This window comes from Crinia signifera, chromosome 3 (genome assembly GCF_055691185.1).
Source record: "Crinia signifera chromosome 3, ASM5569118v1, whole genome shotgun sequence".
Classification (NCBI taxonomy): domain Eukaryota; kingdom Metazoa; phylum Chordata; class Amphibia; order Anura; family Myobatrachidae; genus Crinia; species Crinia signifera.
The window spans coordinates 216,794,623-216,814,141 of record NC_139219.1 but is presented as its reverse complement, the minus strand read 5'-3'; the positions used below and the strand labels follow the sequence as shown (position 1 = coordinate 216,814,141).

At 40.6% G+C, this 19,519-nt stretch overlaps 1 protein-coding gene across 2 annotated transcripts in view; it reads right to left on the bottom strand.

Moving 5' to 3' along the window:
• The window catches only part of ABCC5 (ATP binding cassette subfamily C member 5), a 74,740-nt gene that overhangs the window by 23,333 nt on the left and 31,888 nt on the right, over positions 1-19,519 (bottom strand). The window contains exons 10-20 of one of the 2 annotated variants that reach the window (XM_083177432.1): positions 15,626-15,733; positions 14,207-14,554; positions 13,032-13,103; positions 12,701-12,825; positions 12,331-12,403; positions 11,974-12,177; positions 11,710-11,853; positions 8,332-8,434; positions 2,313-2,497; positions 979-1,125; positions 762-891 (exon numbers count right to left, since the gene is read on the bottom strand). In XM_083177432.1, the coding sequence (XP_083033558.1) occupies positions 762-891; positions 979-1,125; positions 2,313-2,497; positions 8,332-8,434; positions 11,710-11,853; positions 11,974-12,177; positions 12,331-12,403; positions 12,701-12,825; positions 13,032-13,103; positions 14,207-14,554; positions 15,626-15,733 (1,639 nt within the window). Of the gene's footprint in view, positions 1-761; positions 892-978; positions 1,126-2,312; positions 2,498-8,331; positions 8,435-11,709; positions 11,854-11,973; positions 12,178-12,330; positions 12,404-12,700; positions 12,826-13,031; positions 13,104-14,206; positions 14,655-15,625; positions 15,734-19,519 lie in introns of those variants that run through there. The other variant, XM_083177433.1, reaches the window with a different exon arrangement.

The window sequence follows — 19,519 nt, the reverse complement described above, 5'->3', positions numbered from 1 at the left end:
GCTTGTGTCCTCCTCCCAACTACTTAGGAGCTAATTGGCTGAGGCAAGACAAAGGAGGCAGTGTGATGCTTTGGGCAATGTTCTGCTGCAAAACCTTGGTATCTAGCATTCATGTGGATATTATTTTGACACATACCACATCGTTAAACATTGTTGCATACTTAACACATCCCTTCATGGTAATGGTATTCCTTGATGGCAGTAGCCTCTTTCAGAAGGATAATGCACCCTGCCATACTGCAAAAATGGTTTAGGAACGCTGGTTCCTAAAAAAAAAACTGGTCCGAGCAATAGAACCTTACAACTTGGAGGACTTAACAGGATCTGCTGCTAACGTTTTGGTGCCAGATATCATAGGATACCGTCAGATCTTGCGGAGACCATGCATCTACGGTTCAGAGCTATTTTGGTTGCATGAGTGAGGCCTGCACAATATTAGGCAGGTGGTTTATAGGTTATGGTAAATTATGGCTGATCGGTGTAAAGTCCTGTGTTCTCATATACCCAATGAAAAAACAAATAGAACTGTACAAAGCTGATTTTATGGATGTGTATGATCACAGTATGCTGGGTACAAAGCCTTCAGTTAAGTCCATGCTTCTCACATTAAAAACCATCACCCCCACTCGAGGACAGAGTGCTGAACTCTATGACAAATGTTGCAGCAGAAACATTGTTGTAGGAGTATATTATATACAGCAAGTGATCTACTCCCTAACCAATTACTGGGCAAAACAATCGTATCTGTACATGAATCTTACCCTCATCCATGTCTTTAGAAAATCTATTCAGAATACGACCCGTAGGGGTAGTGTCATAAAATTTCATAGGGCTCCGAAGAATGCGTCTAAAAAGTTCATCATGGAGCTTAGAAGAAGCGCGTAGAACTCCCTGGAAGAGGACAGAAGAATGAAGAATAATGGATAACATCAAAACAGCCAAAAAAGCAAACCCACCTTAAAAAAAAATCGTACTTACCTTAACAAAGACAACACCGCGAACTGCTTTCAGGATGAGCATTATAAACATAGACAGTGCATAAATTCCAGTGTAGTACTGTACATTGGGATTGTCCTTCATGCTGTTACTGATCACGGTTTCATTGTGCAATAGCACAGTCGTGTTCTGTAGGAAGACAGACCAAGGAGAATTCAAACACATGTAAAGATGCAGAAACACAATGCTGCTGTGTTAAGTGAAATTTCTCAACAAATCTAGTAGAAGGCCCCTGAATTTCTAATACATTTTTCAGTATCCAACAAAAAATCCAAAATTATGAAAAAAGGCATTATGCTGCTCCTACCCTCTATGAGGGGGAAGCATTTTTAATGATGCTCATGCCAGCAGCCACCAGATGGTGCACGAAGGATCAATTCAAGATGATACTCCATTCAGGCACACAGTCATTTTGATGAGCTGGTCACTAGTATAACCTAGAATAACAATGTTGCAGTGACTCCCACAACAAGCATGTTTGTTACATTGTATTACCTTGCAATAACTACTACAAGCCATCAGTTTGGGTTTAACTCCCTTACACTACACACACCACCAGTGCTCCCTATCTTTTGTCTCCTTGATCCCCTCTTCACCCATAGGACATGTACAAGATCATTGAGTCATGTCCTACCTCCCCACAACACTACCTTCCTCCCTATACTTATCCACATGGGATGCAGTCATTTGGTCTACAGCATTATGGTCGACAGTCATTAGGTCGACATGGTTCTATGTCAAAAGGTCATTAGTTCGACATTGTCTAGGTCGACAGTCAAAAGGTCGACATGGAGTTTTTCGCTGTTTTTTGAGCCAACATGTGCTGACAGACGGTATTTCATGCCCTACCATCCACTAGGGCGTGGTGGGAGAATAAAATAGTGTGCCGAGCGTAGCGAGGCACCGTGCCCGAAGCATAGCGAGCGATGCAAGGGGATGCAGTGCACTTCAAACTGTGTCCATGTCGACATTCAGGTAAAAAAAAAACCTGTGAAAAACCCCATGGCGACCTTTTGACTGTCGACCTAGACAATGTTGAACTAATGACCTGTCAACCTAGAACCATGTCGACCTAATGACTGTCGACCAAATGATCCCAACCCATCCACATTTGGTGATTAATGTGTAACTGTTGTTATAATAGTATATATGCAAAGATTAGTTGCAGTGTACTGTACTTATGCATTGCTTAGTTTCTATGTTAATCTCTGTGCGCTTCTTAAACCCTGTGGCCCCTTATGAATAAAAGAAATAACAATAATGAAAAAAATCATCATAATTTACAACACAAACTATTTGTTTTTAGGACATCTTACCCCACTGCCTTGTTTAATCCAATAGCTGAGCCACCAGTTACTGAATGCCGTGCTTCCAACATTAAGCACAAACAGGGCCATAATAACAAAAAAGGCAAAAGGACCTCCAGCTGCCTGGATGTAAACACCGTAAACAGACCAAGGCACAGAGCCTTTTCCTTTCTCCTCCATCTGCATAAGCGGACCTGTCAATTAAATTAAAAGATAATCAACACCCTAAATACAAAATTCCCAAATGATATCAGTACTACATTACCATCAAGTTTGCAATTCTTTAAATAAAAAAATGTAATAAAAAAGCAAGAGTTAAATAGATTACCAATCTTCTATTAAAAAAAAATTTATGAGACTATGCATGTTTTTCTTTTTTCATAAAACTACTTATTTAATAGCAATTTTAGAATGAATCATGTACAGTCACACGTTGGTTTAGCTGTAGCGTGGTCAGTTTTGGTTGAAAGAATAAGCCCAATTCATGTTCATTTCCTCTTACAGTGAGGTTGTCTTTAGCAGACAGAAACAAATCAGGTTCTTCTAGGTCTCCTACACAGAGATAGTAATATTGTGTAGTTAGTGTTGTTCCTGTGGTATTTTTTCTGTGTTGTAATATTCTTTCTAGTGATCATCTGCCATACCGGGGCCACTGCGCCTTTCTTGGGACAAAAGGTGGTACTATAAGCTTTCTTGGGTAGACCCTCTTTTGCTTGAGCAACTTCAGGTAGTTTAGATGTTCATAACGTCACAACAAATGACAACATATACTGTAGCCACGCTGTACCAGCTGACCCAAACTTTCCTTTAAAATTGGAAATATTTGGAAGCCTGCTTAAAGGCTTGCCTGCCATCTTAGCCTGCATCGTAAGCATTGCAACTGAAGCATGAGTTTGACTGGAGTTTGGACTGGATTTGGACACCCGCACATGGCATCATTTTATTATTCACCAATTACCATCTCTCAGCCTCTAAGCTCATGAAAGCTTTGTATTACTTTCTTTGTTTACTGTTTCTTTACAATGATTTGTACCATGTACCTCCGTAACCACGGTTTGCAAAGCCTGTATGCTGTACCATCACTAGTTGCACACCCTGCCAGCAACAAGCTGGCAGGGTGTGCCAGCTTTGGAAGAAAAGTGCTACATCCGGTCGAACTCATGCTTCAGTTGCCATGCTAAATAAAAATATTATTACTGCTGCCTTTGAGCAGCATGATCAAGATGGCGCCGCTGATGGCTGCCTAGGAGCTGTGCAGCTCAGCCAAATATGTTCCATGTGTTATAACTGTACTGTCTCTGCTTGTATTGTTACCTACCTGGCTGTTTTGGTGACCAGTGGCGCCGCTGATGGCTACCTAGGCGCTGTTCAGCTTGGTGGGTATGTGTTCCCTGTGTGATAACTGTACTGTCTCTGCTTAATGTTACCTTCCTGGCTGTTGCAGCGACAAGTGGCGCCGCTGATGGCTGCCTAGGCGCTGTGCAGCTCAGCGGGATTGTGTTGCCCACATGTAATGTCTTAATGTAATGTATGTAATGCCTTCACCCCCCCCTTGAACCCTGCTTGATGCTGCACTGTAAATCCACAAAAAAGTCCTAGTGTGCGCAAGCATACATGGCCAATAAAGTTGATTCTAAAGGAGTCATTTCGCACCTCGGTCCTCAAGGCACACTAACAGTCCAGGTTTTAGTGATATTCAGGCTTGAGACTTAATTAGTACCTCCGTTCTTTTGATTTAACCATCTGTGCTGAAGCCTGGATATCAGCAGGACCTACATGGTTAGGGTGTCTAGAGGACTGTGGTTGTGAATGACTGCTGTAAAGGCTAATTAAGGATGTCCTTTTGTAACAGAGTTTACCTCCAACATAGAAAATTTAATTTGATAAAAAATGAGGTTTTATTAAAGTGACAATGGCAACTCTAGAGTTACAGGTATTGGTCATTAATTATTTGCACAACCTAGTAATCAGGACAGGATCCTTACCCTAACGCCAAAACCATATGGGTACCAACGATTGCTGACATGTCTACCGTCACTGCATATGATGCTGTCACCATTGAATAAATTGTGGAGGATTACATTGGTGACAGCATCCATGTAGACATGTCAAACAGCCCATACCTGTAGTGGCAGGAAAAAAAGGCAATTTGTGGAGGCCCCTGTACAAACTGGCTCTATTATACCTGAGTTGTCCCCCCTCCAGTGTGTACTCTGAAAGTTTTTAGTGCAGCTGGGAACCCGGTCAGTGAGCGGCGTAAGAGGTTGCTTCCGCAAAATATGTAGAAGATGATGTTCATCAAAATTAATGATCAATTCTTCAAGGAAGACCAGCAATTGCCTCCAGAGACTACAGAAGGATCGGGAATGGTGGATTTCAGTGGGCACGAATTAATAATCTAGAAAACTGTGTACTGAAGTGGGTGAGGAATCTGAGAATGAGGACGACATCTTGCCTCTGTGGAGCCGGTTTGTACAGGGAGAGATGATTTTCTTCTTTTTTGTGGGGGCCCAAACAAAATCACTTCAGCCACAGTCGTGTGGCAGCCACTGTCGCTGAAATTATTGGTTTGTTAAAGACCAAGTGTGCATGTCCTTTTTACACAACATAAGGGTGGGTGGGAGGGCCCAAGGACAATTCCATGTTTTACCTCTATTTTTTTGGGCATTATGTGCTCTTTGTGGCCTAGTTTTTCAAACTGCCATCCTGCCTGTCTGCTGCTGCAGTGCCACTCCTAGATGGGCCATGTGTTTGTGCATTTTAGCATATTAATCCAGCTACCTCGGTGCAACCTATTGGCCTAAAAACAACATTGTGAGGTGTTCAGGATATACTGGAAATTAATAATAGCGCAGGAGCAAAAAAAAAAAAAAAAAAACACCCAAATTCTACGATTTTAGCAATTATGTTTAAAAAAAAAAATAATAATAATTACAGATCCAAAACAGGAAACAGATCCAAAACACGTTTCACGAAACACTAAAAGCGTCCAGTGCACATCCCTATATAAATCTAGTACTTGCCAGTGTTCTTTCACCAGAGAACACTGGCCATGACAGATCACTCAGCACACATCGCTGGTGCATCGTTGTGTGCTGAGCAATATGTGATTAACTAGTTCGGTCAGCACAAAGGCTGACTCGCCCCATGTGTATGGTGTTTAAGAGCAATATAGAAGCCGATCTCATCTAGGTGATTACATTTCCAGATGGGGTACTTTGGAAATGGAAATTACAACATGACATATACAGTCAACTCACCAGATTGTAAGGGAAAAAATGGAAGTCATTCCTTTAGTTTTTCACAACAGGCTGACAATCATCAGAGGTTATGCCTTCACCAGCTTATTTCAAAGCATTACCTCCTAATGGTTCCAACAATAGCACAGCTTTGACATTTCTACCATCAAGAAGACAGGAAGAGCTCATAGGCACTGAAAGGATGAGGCAATGGGTGGAACTCAACATTAAAAGGACCTCAAAGTTATTCAGCCCAAGCTTAGAGTCTCTCTGAAAGTTGGTTCTACATTCAAAAAGTAGCCCTCAACCAGATTTGGGATCTCAGTTGGACTGCAACGTAGAATAGACTGTTACTCTTCAAAAACAAGGATCCAGGATGGTCACTGCTGCCCAAGGTCGTTAATAAGTAGGCATTTGGAGGGAGCCTTGAGAAAGCAGTCTAGATAAAGTATCAAGGGGCATACACACGGAGCAAATTTGTGCTATTTTCTAAGCAGTCTGACTAGATTGCTTAGAAAGTAAGCACAGATCTCTCCGTGTGTATGCTTCAAGAGATTAAATATCTCTTGCTAACTAAAACTGTGTATGCTATCAAAATCTAGTCAGATTGCTTAGCAAATTACTGCAAATCTCTCTGTGTGTACAGAATGAGAGATACTGATCACAATCTCTCATTCTGAACCCCTACCGTGCCTTTTTTTGCTTAAGCAAAATTACTTAGCACAAATCTCTGCATCTGTATGTGCTCTCCATGGGAGATCTTGACTCCAGTAAAATTTCTTAGCACAGATCTACGTGTGTATGCCCCTTAATAGTGATGCAACAAGACAACCAGATAGACAGTAACTTGTGACTTTGAAAAGGACCCCTTTGCAGGGGAATCCGGAGGTGTCCCAAAAAGACTGAGACCTACCTCGGAAGGAGAAGTGAAAGTAAAATGTTTTTGCCTTGGGAGCAGAGACTAAAAGAGAAATCAAACAGATCCCTTCCAACATATGCTTAATTCAGGATCAGCACCTTGGACTGCAAGTTGGCTATGTCCAGAAAAGCATCCCTAATATACAAAAAGTATAAACCGCATGGATCTGATCTGCCAAGGCAAGAAGATCAGACACATCACCCTCCAAATACAAATCAGGAAGTCAACTGCTCCATCCAATACCGGACAGTTTTGTTGACCTAGGTAACTGCTAAAAGGCAAAGAGAAGTACCTGCAAAAGCAAATTTACATTTTGACAGTGTGATCTTTCAGTGCAACTGATAGTACTGCAAGAATAAAAGGAACTTATGCTATTCTAGCTATGCTAGACTCTCCTTTGAGAGGTGCTTCCTAAATATATAGGTCACTCTCAGCAAACGTGTAAATGTGTTTGAACTCACAAAGGACTGGAGTTTTCTTTATCTGGTTTAAGCCAAACTTTAAGATATCGTCCATATGTGAGAAGGCTTGGAAAACAAATAACTGCTTTCTCTTTAAACAAAGAAGAGCTGGCTTCAGGCACCTCTGTCTCTTTGCTACTTGAAAGTCTGGAGTACTGCCTCAATCCAATCTTAGCCACCCAAACAGTTTGGTGCATCCTCTTCTTAGCCGGATACATCCTCCCAATCAAGGTCCTTAAGCTCACCCTTCTCCTGGGATGAACCTGTAGAATCTAAAGTCCTCTAGTAGGATCAGTAGAAGGCTGTGAAAAGTGCTTCTTAGGGACAAAGGAGCCAGCTAAAAAAAGTTTCCCATAGACACAAATACTGGAAACACTTGCCTATATCATGCCCATAATGGATCAGCTGAGGGGTCTGGAAGAACTAATGAGCAGACTGTCTGAAAGGTAGAGCGTAATGACTCACTTGAGATAAACTATCTACTTGGCTGAAGAGCTCTGCAACAGACTGAGCCATAGATTTTGCCCACTCCTGGATAACAGACTCTTCTATGGAATTCCCAGTCAGATAGTCAATGGCCCCTGGATCAAGCACTCTGTACCTAGTTGCTTGCAGCCCTTATGTAATTTAGTTCCACAATTAGAACAAACTAAAAACAATGAAGCTTAACCAAACTGTATATAAATATATAGACCAGATGATATAGCATGCATCCAAATGAACCTGCCATTAAGTCAGGCGAAATTGTGCAAGAAACAGAAGGGGAAAAAAATATAAATATATATATTTACTTATTTATATATTTTTTGTTTTTTTATTCTAGCACCCGCCATCTTTTAAAAACCAGTTCCCCTTCCCTGCCTGGGGTGTTGCTGTCTGCTGTAGTGTTTCTAGGACAGTGTGGTCTGTATATCAGCACTGATATGCAAACCAGACCTGTGCTAGAAACACCACAGCAGACAGCGACACCCCAGGCAGGGAAGTCTGGTTTGCACATTGTGCTGATATACAGACCACACTGTGCTAGAAGCACTGCAGCAGACAGCAACACCAGACAGAGAAGGTAACACTGCCAATGCCTTGCTGCCATAGGCCTATATACACAGTTCCCCCAGCATCTGCTGGTATACTTTACAGCAGGGGTGGCCAGACTGGTCTTTAAGAACTACCAACAGTTCATGAATTCCGGAGCACCTGTGGATCGAATGCAGGAGGAAACTATTTTTAAACACCAGGTTTAACATTTAAGGTTTGTCTTTCTGCCTTAATTACAGATTACAGATTCCGTTTCTGTGAATTATTTAAAGATGAATCAAAGACCTATTCAATTTTTATTTATTAAAAAAAAAGAAAAAGTAGTTTCAGTAGTACACTAAAATGTGTAAAGATTGGACAGAAAGACAATTTACCTTCATCTTTTTTCGTGACCTTCTCTTTCTTTACAGACCCTGCCTTGATGGATTTGTCTAATGGTTTCTTCAGCGAACTACTCACATTCTTTTTTAAACTCACCTTTAAAAGAATAAATAAAATAAAAAACAGAACGATAAGTAGCAGCAAATGGTAACGTGTTTTGTCAAACAATCCCATAACAAAACATGACACTACAGCCACAATGGATACTTTTATTATTGCAAGCATTTTTTATTAAGGGCAGCTATTTATTAAAATACAATTTCATTGTGTACGCATTGTACACTTTACTAAAGTAATGCTGCCCATACACTAGGGCGATATTGTACAATCCTTCGATTTTGCCCGCATCTGTGTGATAAATCGAAGGATTGCATGGACGTCGAATGGGTCCCTCAACTCAATGCGCAGGCCCGCAGGTCGAATGTCGCGTCGATAGACATGTATCGCACATAATATTTAACGAATCTAATGTTCGATTGAAGGTGGGTTTTTAGCACATTATATTTAACACAAGTGCGAAGTGCGATCTGTGTTATATAGCCCCAGATATATGCCCTGCCCTCATTGCATTGCCCGATTTCAGGTCACAAGGGCATGCGATTTATCGCATGATTGTATGCACATCGAATGGGGTAAAAAGCACTTCAGATGCAATATATTGCACAAAGAGCTTCAAGGGAAATCGAAGTGCGATATTGTATCGTGTCCTAGTGTATGGGCAGCTTAAGTATGGTCACAGATTTTACTAGCAACAAGTTATGCCGACTTGTAGCATGACGTGTGCACCAGCGCTGCAGGAAGCATCAATCCTTTAGTCCTGGATTACTGCTGAGCAATATTGTTATAAAGTCATTTAAGAGTCAAGTTAAGGCTGATTATTACTCCGTATTCAAATCAGCGGTTGCAGATTTCAGGGTTTGCTGCTATTGCCATTTTTTCCACTACTTTGCATTTTTGTAAAACTCTCAGCGATAAGTACTCAACATAAATACTATTATAACTCTACAGATGTGGAAGATTTTATGTAATAATTTTTCTTCTTCCTTTAGGTGAACCACTTACCCTTTCAGCTCCAAGGACAGGCGCACCGGAGAAAAGTCTGTAATTACTCTACTATTTCAGGTGGGTCTTATGAACTGGAGGAGTTCAGCAAATGCTGTTGCTTCCCCTAGTATGCACAAGTGGCCCAATCACACAGTAAGGAGTCTGGAGATTGAATTTCTTCCTCTCAACATAAGACTAGTCTTCCGTGGCTAAGGTGGAATGTACATCAATCTATGTGTACCCAAAATGAAATGCATTTCTTCTTGTGGGCTTGTGCATGAAAGTGGGTATTCATGTTTTATGAATTTCATTTTTCCTTCTTCGACACAGTCTGAACCCTCCGGGAATCAGGACACAATTCACTTACCAGATATGATTGCATAATTCAAGATTATGATTTGTATTTAGACCGATTGTTGTCATTATGCCTCCTACTGTGTTTGATGAATTCATTGTTTAGTCATAAAATAGGTTGGAATAGGTTTCACAATACTGGACATGTGCTCATTCATAGCTTTTTCTCAGTAAATCTGCATACACACTATGTGATAAAGGCAGACAATATGCACAATGATGATATAGTTACTGTTATTGTGCATACTGTTCATTGGGTATGAACAATAAAGACAACGATGCAAACTCCATTATCTGTACATGCAGTCTAATTTTGCCCATGTCTTTTAGGACTAGGTGCATATTGTTCAGGGTGTATGAAAGATATATTTTTCATAAAACAAGATGCTCAGTGACAAAAGCAAACACTTTATCTTTAGAAATTGCTCAGTGTGTTTGCACTATATCATTCATTAGCTCCAGGGAGAGTTCAAGGGAAATCGCTAACAATATCGTTAGCTGCCATTTATCGCATAGTGTGTATGCCTCAAGTAAAGATCTCCACCATCTCAGCTCTGTCAGACAGGATTTCAGAGGCAATTTAAAAGGTATGGGAGATATTTGACACATTTTCCTGTTCTGGAAGCTATTTGATGACCAGGAAATGTGTTCTCTGAAAGGCCTATAACAACTGCTCTATAGCCCTACTTAGCCATTTTGGAAACCTGCATTATTTAAATTGGGAAGGGTTATTTTGCAAAGCAGGCAGTATTTCTTATTTCATATTGAGCATAACTTAATTGCAAGAGCACCCATTGAGGGATAACTACTTCAAACTACTGACACAACTCAGGATATATATTGAACTGCTACGCTATTTAGCGGATCGGGCAGATCAATACTCAAGATTCATTAATAACCAAAATAACTGAGGCACTGATTAAGTCATTTGTGCTCAAGCATGGATATCACTAAAACCTGGACTGTTTAGTGGCCACTCAACATCTTCATGTCACCCTACATTGTATGGATGGATGGATGTATATACAATGCTGAGACTATTTTTTGGAAATAACTAGATGTAAAATGCTAGCTTATTTCCATTTATTAGTTTCTTGTGATTAATATGGACCTCTGCAGAGGTCCATTTGAATAGAATTTCATCTACTGAAATATGTAGATGTTACAGCATAACACTGGAATGCCTGGAGCAATTTACATTAATCTTCGTACACATATGACTCACAACCTGGAAAATAATACTGTGGGGGTAAAACTCCCCTAGAAACCCTGTGTGGGTTCTCAAAAGTAGTCCGGACAATACACAAAGTGGGTCAGGAAAGCAAGATATGGCAATTTTGCATCACAGAGGGGATAGAGGCCATTGATCGGGTTCAGATAAGGTTCATGGCCACTTAGACCCTCAAACCCAACCCTGCTGGGGGCCCAAGAAATAGGTTCCGCCCATTACACTAAGTAGGTCAGGGAAGCAACATGTGCTCAGATCCAGGAGCCCACCACAGACAGGTCCCACCATGGGCATGGCGAGAGGTTAAACTTAAAACAAAAAAAAGGGCTCAAGTTCTAGTAATGCTAATTGCACAACCAAACCCGTGCAACGCCTAGAACCTCAGCTAGTGTAGCCATAAAAATCCACAATTAAAAATGAGAGGTTATACACATTATTGAGGCATTACTGATAAATAGGCTAATAGGTTCTTTGGTGCACATTTAAAAGAATAAGCAATAAATTATTTACTACAATTTTGAGAAATGTTGGTAGATCTTAAACCTTTCAATGTAAATGACTGCGCATCCATCTATAAATAGTATTTTATATATTTTATATGCAGGGCTGTAGAAGAAATGAGCTGCTGCTCTATATACAGAAAATTGTACTGTAAAAGAAAAATAGCTGTGTGCTAACCCAATATTACATTTGTTGAACAATGGAAAGACTACTAATACAAAGAACAAGGTAAATCTCATTTTACCTCAATATGAGGTGCGTCTCCCAGCTGAAAGTTGTTAAAAATGGTAGCATATTCTCCATTAAGTTTCATGAGTTCTTCGTGCGTTCCTCTTTCTGTGATGCAACCTTCTTTCATGAAAATCACGTCATCACAGTCCACAAGATACTGGAGGTAGAAAGCGTTAGAGAGGGCACAGAATGACAGAGGGCGTGTGAAATTTATTATTTGTCCAGGCTATGTCACCCTGGCACCATTCCTAGCAACTCCCGTGGCTCTGCCTATTACCTGAAGCTGATGAGTGATAAACACAATTGTTTTAGACTTCAGGTGCTTTTTTATGGCACTGTTGAAGATGTGGTTGCCAACATGGGCATCTAAGGCACTGAGAGGATCATCCAGTATGTAAATGCTGTGGTCGCTGTACAGAGCCCTCGCCAGGCTGATTCTTTGTCTCTGACCACCACTCAAATTTGCTCCACGCTCACCTATCTACAGAAAAAAAAAAAAAGTATATATATATTATATGTATATGATGCTTCTAAAATATTTTGAAGAAATCTACTCCAAAACACAACATGCAAAGCAAAATTAACAGTTTTGCACAAATAACATGTTCTGACATAAAGTAGGTTGTTAGCTTACCTCCGTTAAGTCACTGTTGGGCAGAATGGCTAAATCAGGCCTCAGACAACAAACACTTAAAACATTGTTGTACCTAGAACAAGAAAAACAGATCAAGAACATGCCACAAATATACATGGAAGCACTACAAATAACTATCCAGTGCAGAATAAGTGTATAGTTCAGAAAGCTATTGAAAAGGACTGAATTTAACAGACAAAATTACAAATATTAATTGTACATGGTCTGTATTTGCAGAGTTCAAACGACAACAAGTCCAAAACCGAAATGCTTTGAGTGTTATTTTTTTAAACTATGCATTAGGGACTTAAAATTTTACATTACTGTGACATTTGTTTGCTTTATTAAAATAAATAAATAAATACTTTACCGCTCTTCATCATAATCCATCCCAAACAAGATGTTATCCCTTAGGGTTGAATTCAATATCCATGCTTGCTGAGCAACATAGGCAAATGAACCATTGACAGAAACACTGCCATCAAGAAGAGTCATCTGCAAATAAAAAGGCAAGAATCAACAAATGTCTACGAAATTTTTTTTTTTTTTAAAAGGTTGCATATGGGAAAAAAAGTGCAAAAATAAATAAACCATATCTGTGCACACATAGCCATTTTACTAGGAACAGGTTAACAAATCCAATTCTAGCAATAAATGTAGTGAATATTGAAAGAAACAAAGTATAACCTTGATGCAATTACCTGACCCAGTATAGCTGAAACCAAAGATGTTTTTCCACTGCCCACGCTTCCACATATTCCAATTAGTTTCCCCTAGAAACAAAACATATATAAAAATAAAAAAAATGAAGTGGTGCAACTAAACACTAACAATTTACATCCATAACTGGTGCACTTCTGTAAAAATATGGAAATCCTAAGTTGAACTTATTCACTGTGGCTAAAACAGACAAGTGGAAGCACTAGAGAAGCAAAAACAACGAAAAAGGCTCCAAGGAGAAAACAATAATCATAGTATAATTAAGAGAACAAGTATATTACATAAGGGCAGATGTATTAGCCAGCGTTAAGTGCATTTCTGCACTTAACGCTGGTTAGGTTAACTGGGGGGGGGGGGGGGGGGAGATAACGTTATTCCTGATGTATTACTAGCGTACCTAACGTGCACTAGGGACACTGTCCCCATGTAATCCCCCCCTTAGTGGCCGGGGCCTCTCACATGCATTAAATCGCCCTGGCCGCAACACCAGCTCAGTTCTAGCGTTGTCCTATCCCCACTGCAGGGTCAACACTAGCCCTGATGCTGGCTCCGGCGTACGCACGAGATCTTGCGCATGCGCATTACAGCCGTCTGGAGTTCACGCATGTGCAGGGACGCCGATAAGGAGAGCCATAAGCGCTGGACATAAAGGCTCTCCTTATCGGCGGGGGGGGGGGAAATAATAAATTTGGCCGATACGGGTGCTCGCTGCTCCACCTTATGCAGGAGAAGCGGGATCTGTTATATTAAAAACCTTAAGGGCAGATTAATACAACTGCCCCATTGTGCCTAGTCAGCTTTTGACTGATCAGTACACATCACAAAAACAGTGCACGCAAATGCAGGGACTCAGTTTCCCATATTCACACATTATGCTTTGCTTCCGAGAGTGGTCTCCCTGCCATAACATACAAAGGCAGCAACTGATTAATTGTATTAAAGAATAGAATGATTTTAAGACAGTCTAATGATCAGCACATAGCACATGTAGTGTAATATGCAGTTTCATGACATGAGACAAAGCATCTGGGAAAATGCTTATTTGTACTCTTTTACAGTGCACTAGGCAATATATCAGAACGTAACATATCTGAAAATGAGTCCTTGCTTCTCACAGTCCAGAATAGTTACTAACAACATGCAGTAATTCACAAACCTTCTCTATCTCCAAATCAATGTTGTATAAGGTCCTCTGTAACCTTAAGTTTGAAAGCTGGATATCTTTGTTCTCTTCATCAGGGCTGGCTTGTTCATCACTGTCCACCAGTAGATGCCCTTTCTGTTCTGCCAAAACTGCTTGTGGCCCTTCTTTCTGCAAGTTCGCCTTCTCTTTCTTGCATTTAACCCCCTTTTCTTTTTTCAACTTGGGGGTAGCTTTCGGTGAACACTGTGTGCTGGCATGGGAAGAGTCCCATGCCAAAGTGGCATTTTTCAGCTGTATGGTGAGGTTTGGACAGGATGGCCTTTTCTTTATCATGTGAACCTCTTCCATAAGAAATAAACTCTGATAGGAGGTTGTGAGAGAGGTGCAAAGATGAGACAGCAGGTCAGGTCTAGGTCACGCAGGAAGCAAAAACATCAGGCTATACAGTGGAAGGAAGCTGCTGCGAAGCAAAAGGTAGCTCATTAGAATCAACTAAACTCAGTTATGCAAAGGGCTGGGAGCATTTGTACATGACATACAACCCCTCCCTTCACCATTCCAGATTAAAAGACTAAAACATTGTGATAAGATGGCACCAGTCAGCCTGGACCTTGGCAGGTAACGTTAATAACAGGACACTTGATGACCTTTTAGTTAGGAATGCTGCTTGGCGCACATACATAGAACATAAGCCTAGTACACATTAAATCATCTTCTAAATAGCAGTACAGTTCTAAACATGCCACTAAACATTTCTCCCTGCTAATATCACCTATATAAACGTACGACTGCCATCATGTAATCTCACCGATTCAAGTTAACATGAGCAACAGAACCGATGAGGGAGCTCAGCTAGGCTCCCCCTTTCATTAGATGTACCCTGTGCAGCTAAACCTAGGATACATGACCCTTGCAGACATGGGAGATTTGACCAGTAGAGACCAATCTGGCTTGATTTGCTAGAGCTGAAATAAATATCACTTTGTTAGTATTCTTTACATATTCTCCTCTAGAGCTTGTATGCTCTAGTGGGCCTACATTACCTTCACAGCATCCCATAGGTCCCTCTGCCTGCTCCAATGTTACTTTAACTGGCATGACATAACGCTAGGTACATACACCTAAAGACTGGTTAAGTACAAACAAAATGAATTTAAAAAGAAGACATCTGCAGGTAGGTTACTTAATCCCAAGTGCATTATTTGGGAGGTAGATGTCTCAAGGATTTTCTGCAGCCAGAAAATGTGCAATTTTAAAATCAAATCATTAAAGAAAACATATTATACTTCATTGCATGGACTAAAGTGACTGGTAATGGTGGAAGCCATGCATATATGCATATGATATATATCCCCCATGTATAAATGCTTTCTTGAAAAATGACAGGTCATGCAAGCAGACAGACCACCTAACACATGGAGCATAGCTTACCTTAAACCGTTCCATGGAGACGGAAGCCTCGGAAAGAGACTTCACGGAGAAGGGCGTCACCTTTAGCGCAAAGGTCATGGAATTAAACACAGTGACAACAGTGAAAGCCTAAAAACAAACAAATTTGATGCAAATTAGGACATGAATTAGGTAGGTAAGTTCAACATAAGCAAATCTTTAGAAATTAACTATAGGTTCCCAGGTGTAAGAAGGGATAATATTATAGGTAGTATATATTATTGGGGCAGTACGGATGGTGTAATGGTTAGCATTACTGCCTCACAGCACTGAGGTCATGGGTTCAATTCCCACCATGACTCTAACTGTGCGGAGTTTGTATATTCTCCCTGTGCTTGCGTAGGTTTCCTCCGGGTACTCCGGTTTCCTCCCACAATCCGAAAAAATACTGGTAGGCTAATTGGCTCCCAACAAAATTAACCCTAGAATGTCTGTGTGTGCGTGTACATGTGGTAGGGAATATAGATTGTAAGCTCCACTGGGGCAGGGACTGATGTGAATGTTCTAATATTCTCTGTAAAGCGCTGCGTAATATGTGTGCGCTATATAAGAAACTGTTAATAAATAATAATAAAATAGGTACATAATTAACGAGAAGTGATCTCACTAAAATAAATTTGAAGGAAAGTAGCAAAAACAGACAAGCTGTACAAATAGAAGCACTAAAAGGGTATTTGTAAAGCATATTTTTTAATAAATAAATATACATATTTTATTTTTTATGGTTCAATTATGCGGTATTTGTTGCAAACAACCCAGTTGTTCTAAAGGAGTATGGGGCTAGCAATATTGTACAGATATTTTAACAGTGTTCGCTATATGAATGTTACAGATTTTTTTTTATTTCCTTACCAAATTCCAGTATGGATTGTATATCTGCTAAACCCAGCACTATAAATGATGGTCACTACTTTGCAAGGAATAATACTAAAATAAAACAATGTCCACAATCTATATGGGTATGCTTAATATAGGATACATTAACTTGCAGGACAACTACAGATTTATCATCTATTAAACTGAGGTGCACAATTGTAGTCTAGTCAAAATGAAATGATATAAAGCTATAGATATATCTACAGTTGCAAGAAAAAGTATGTGAACCCTTTGGACTTACCTGGATTTCTGCATAAATTGGTCATAAAGATGATTACAATAAGATGTTCAATAAAAACATGATAACATAGAATTGTTTGTGTGGTAGACTGTGTTTGTCGATTGTGACTTAGATGAAGATCAGAAGACATTTTATGACCAATTTATGCAGAAATCCAGGTAATTCCAAACGGCTCACATACTTTTCTTGCAACTCTACGGGACTATAGCCAGTCTGATCTGCACAAGGCAGCAGAGGCGTAGGGAGGGCGGAGCCACCGGAGCGCACGCTCCAGGCGCCGATTGGTGGAATGGCGCCAACGGCCCGCCCCCCCTCCGCAAATAATCCCTGCATAAAGTTAACATAACAGAGTCTGTGACACAGACTCAGTGACAGTCACACACTAGTAAAACTAACACGGCAGGCAGCGTGCGCCGGCAGCTGCCCTGCCCGGCGCCTGCCCTCCTCAGCTCCCCCGGTCCCTGCCGCCAAGCGTCATGGACGGAGGCCGGGCGGCTGACTCACTCACTCACTCCTCGAGTCTTCCTCTCTAAATTGTTGCTGCTGCTCGGTCTGTCTTCCTGGCAGCGCAGCGCAGCAGCAGCACTCCAGACTCCTCCCAGAGTCACCTGCCTCGCTCTGCTAAGCTGTAGCCTGGAGGAGGAGAAGGGTTTCTGCTACCGCCCGTGCCGCCCTGTTCCTGCTATTATCGCTTTATTCAAGGTGGATTTTTATTTTACAGCTTAATAATGATGTTAATAAACATATTAATAAACTTGTGATTTGGGGGGGGGAGGGAGGGAGAGAGAGTGAGTGAATCTCTCTGGCTTCTGCTGCCTCCCTGATGTGCTGTATATATCTTTATTTATTTACAGCATCTTATAGCACAGCAGATTCCGTTACAGCGTCTTATATAGTGCAGCAGATTCCGTTACAGCGTCTTATATAGCGCAGCAGATTCCGTTACAGCGTCTTATATAGCGCAGCAGATTCCGTTACAGCGTCTTATATAGCGCAGCAGATTCCGTTACAGCGTCTTATATAGCGCAGCAGATTCCGTTACAGCGTCTTATATAGCGCAGCAGATTCCGTTACAGCGTCTTATATAGCGCAGCAGATTCCGTTACAGCGTCTTATATAGCGCAGCAGATTCCGTTACAGCGTCTTATATAGTGCAGCAGATTCCGTTACAGCGTCTTATATAGCGCAGCAGATTCCGTTGCGCTTTACAATAGTAGACCATGATAAAAGAAACTGTGTGTGTGTGTATATATATATATATATATATATATATATATATATATATATATATATATATATATATATATATATATATATATATATATATATATATATATATATATATATATATATATATAACTTGAAGAACACAGCGGCGGCACTTGGAGACTTGTAAATAAACAGCTTTATAAAATCATCAAACAGGTACAAACAAAGACCGACGTTTCGGGGGGAAGCCCCGTTTTCAAGGTGCAGGAGTGACCTTGAAAACGGGGCTTCCCCCCGAAACGTCGGTCTTTGTTTGCACCTGTTTGATGATTTTATAAAGCTGTTTATTTACAAGTCTCCGAGTGCCGCCGCTGTGTTCTTCAAGTTATCCACTCTATATTGGAAGGCACCGGAGCAGAAACAACCGTCTGGGATTGAGTGCCGGTCCGCCCCCCCACGCTATATATATATATATATATATATATTATTATATATATATATATATTAGCCACGCCCCCAATTAATTACCGGTTGGGGGGGGGGGGGAGGGCGCGAAATATGCCCTTGCTCCGGGCACCATGGCACCTAGCTACACCGCTGCAAGGCAGAGCAAATTAGTGAGGTGACCAGCACACCACACCTTTAAATGTAAAGGTCTCGTAGTTATGCGGCACCTCTAACATTGAAAAGTGCCATGCTTTTTTATTCACTATGCTGTGTTTAGATATGCATCAATAAAAGGCATTAAGAAATTTAAAAAGTGGTCTCCTCACTAATGCACTCTGCCTTGTGCACATCAGATTGGCTATAGTGTCATGTATGAATATTTATTTTTTCCACAACCTTCTGACGGGCAATTAAAGCCCGAAACATTGCAAACTTAAATGCTGCTTTTGTGATTTACTGAAGTGCGAGTTAAAGTATCCTTACAACAGACTCATTTTTATCCAAATCTAATGTAAGTTTACATCAAGTAACAAAGTAGTAGGACTTCATCACAATATAACTTTCATGTGTCTGGTAATCACTATACCATCACTCCATACTAAAACAGGCTTGAAATCACGTACCGAGGTGATCAGTATGGCTTCACCAGAGTACAAACAGCATTAAATGGGTAGTTAGATACACCAACATGGACCCAGTAACCGGACTTCTGCTCACTATCTGGATGTTCACCAACAACGCTAGGCCACAACCCTACATGTTTCATTACGGGGACTCATCAGAGGGCTGGCCTAGCGTCAGCACAGTCTACCCTATAAAGCTCTCTTCCAAGTTGATTGCATAAGCTGGTACTCTTATACTTGTGCACTGATCATCTAGCTAAATTCCTTTCATTTTTCAGGATATAAAGTGCATACTGTAGTTATGGTTCACAAATAAGGCATACATTTTATATAAAAAGATCGCATTTTAAAAATAATTTTGCATATCACTAAAACTCAGTCCCAATAAATTGTGAAAATGGTAAGTAATAAAAAAGTACTAGTTTTCCTTATTTCCATTTATGATATTTGCTGCCACGGCTAGGTCTAGGAATTTGACGT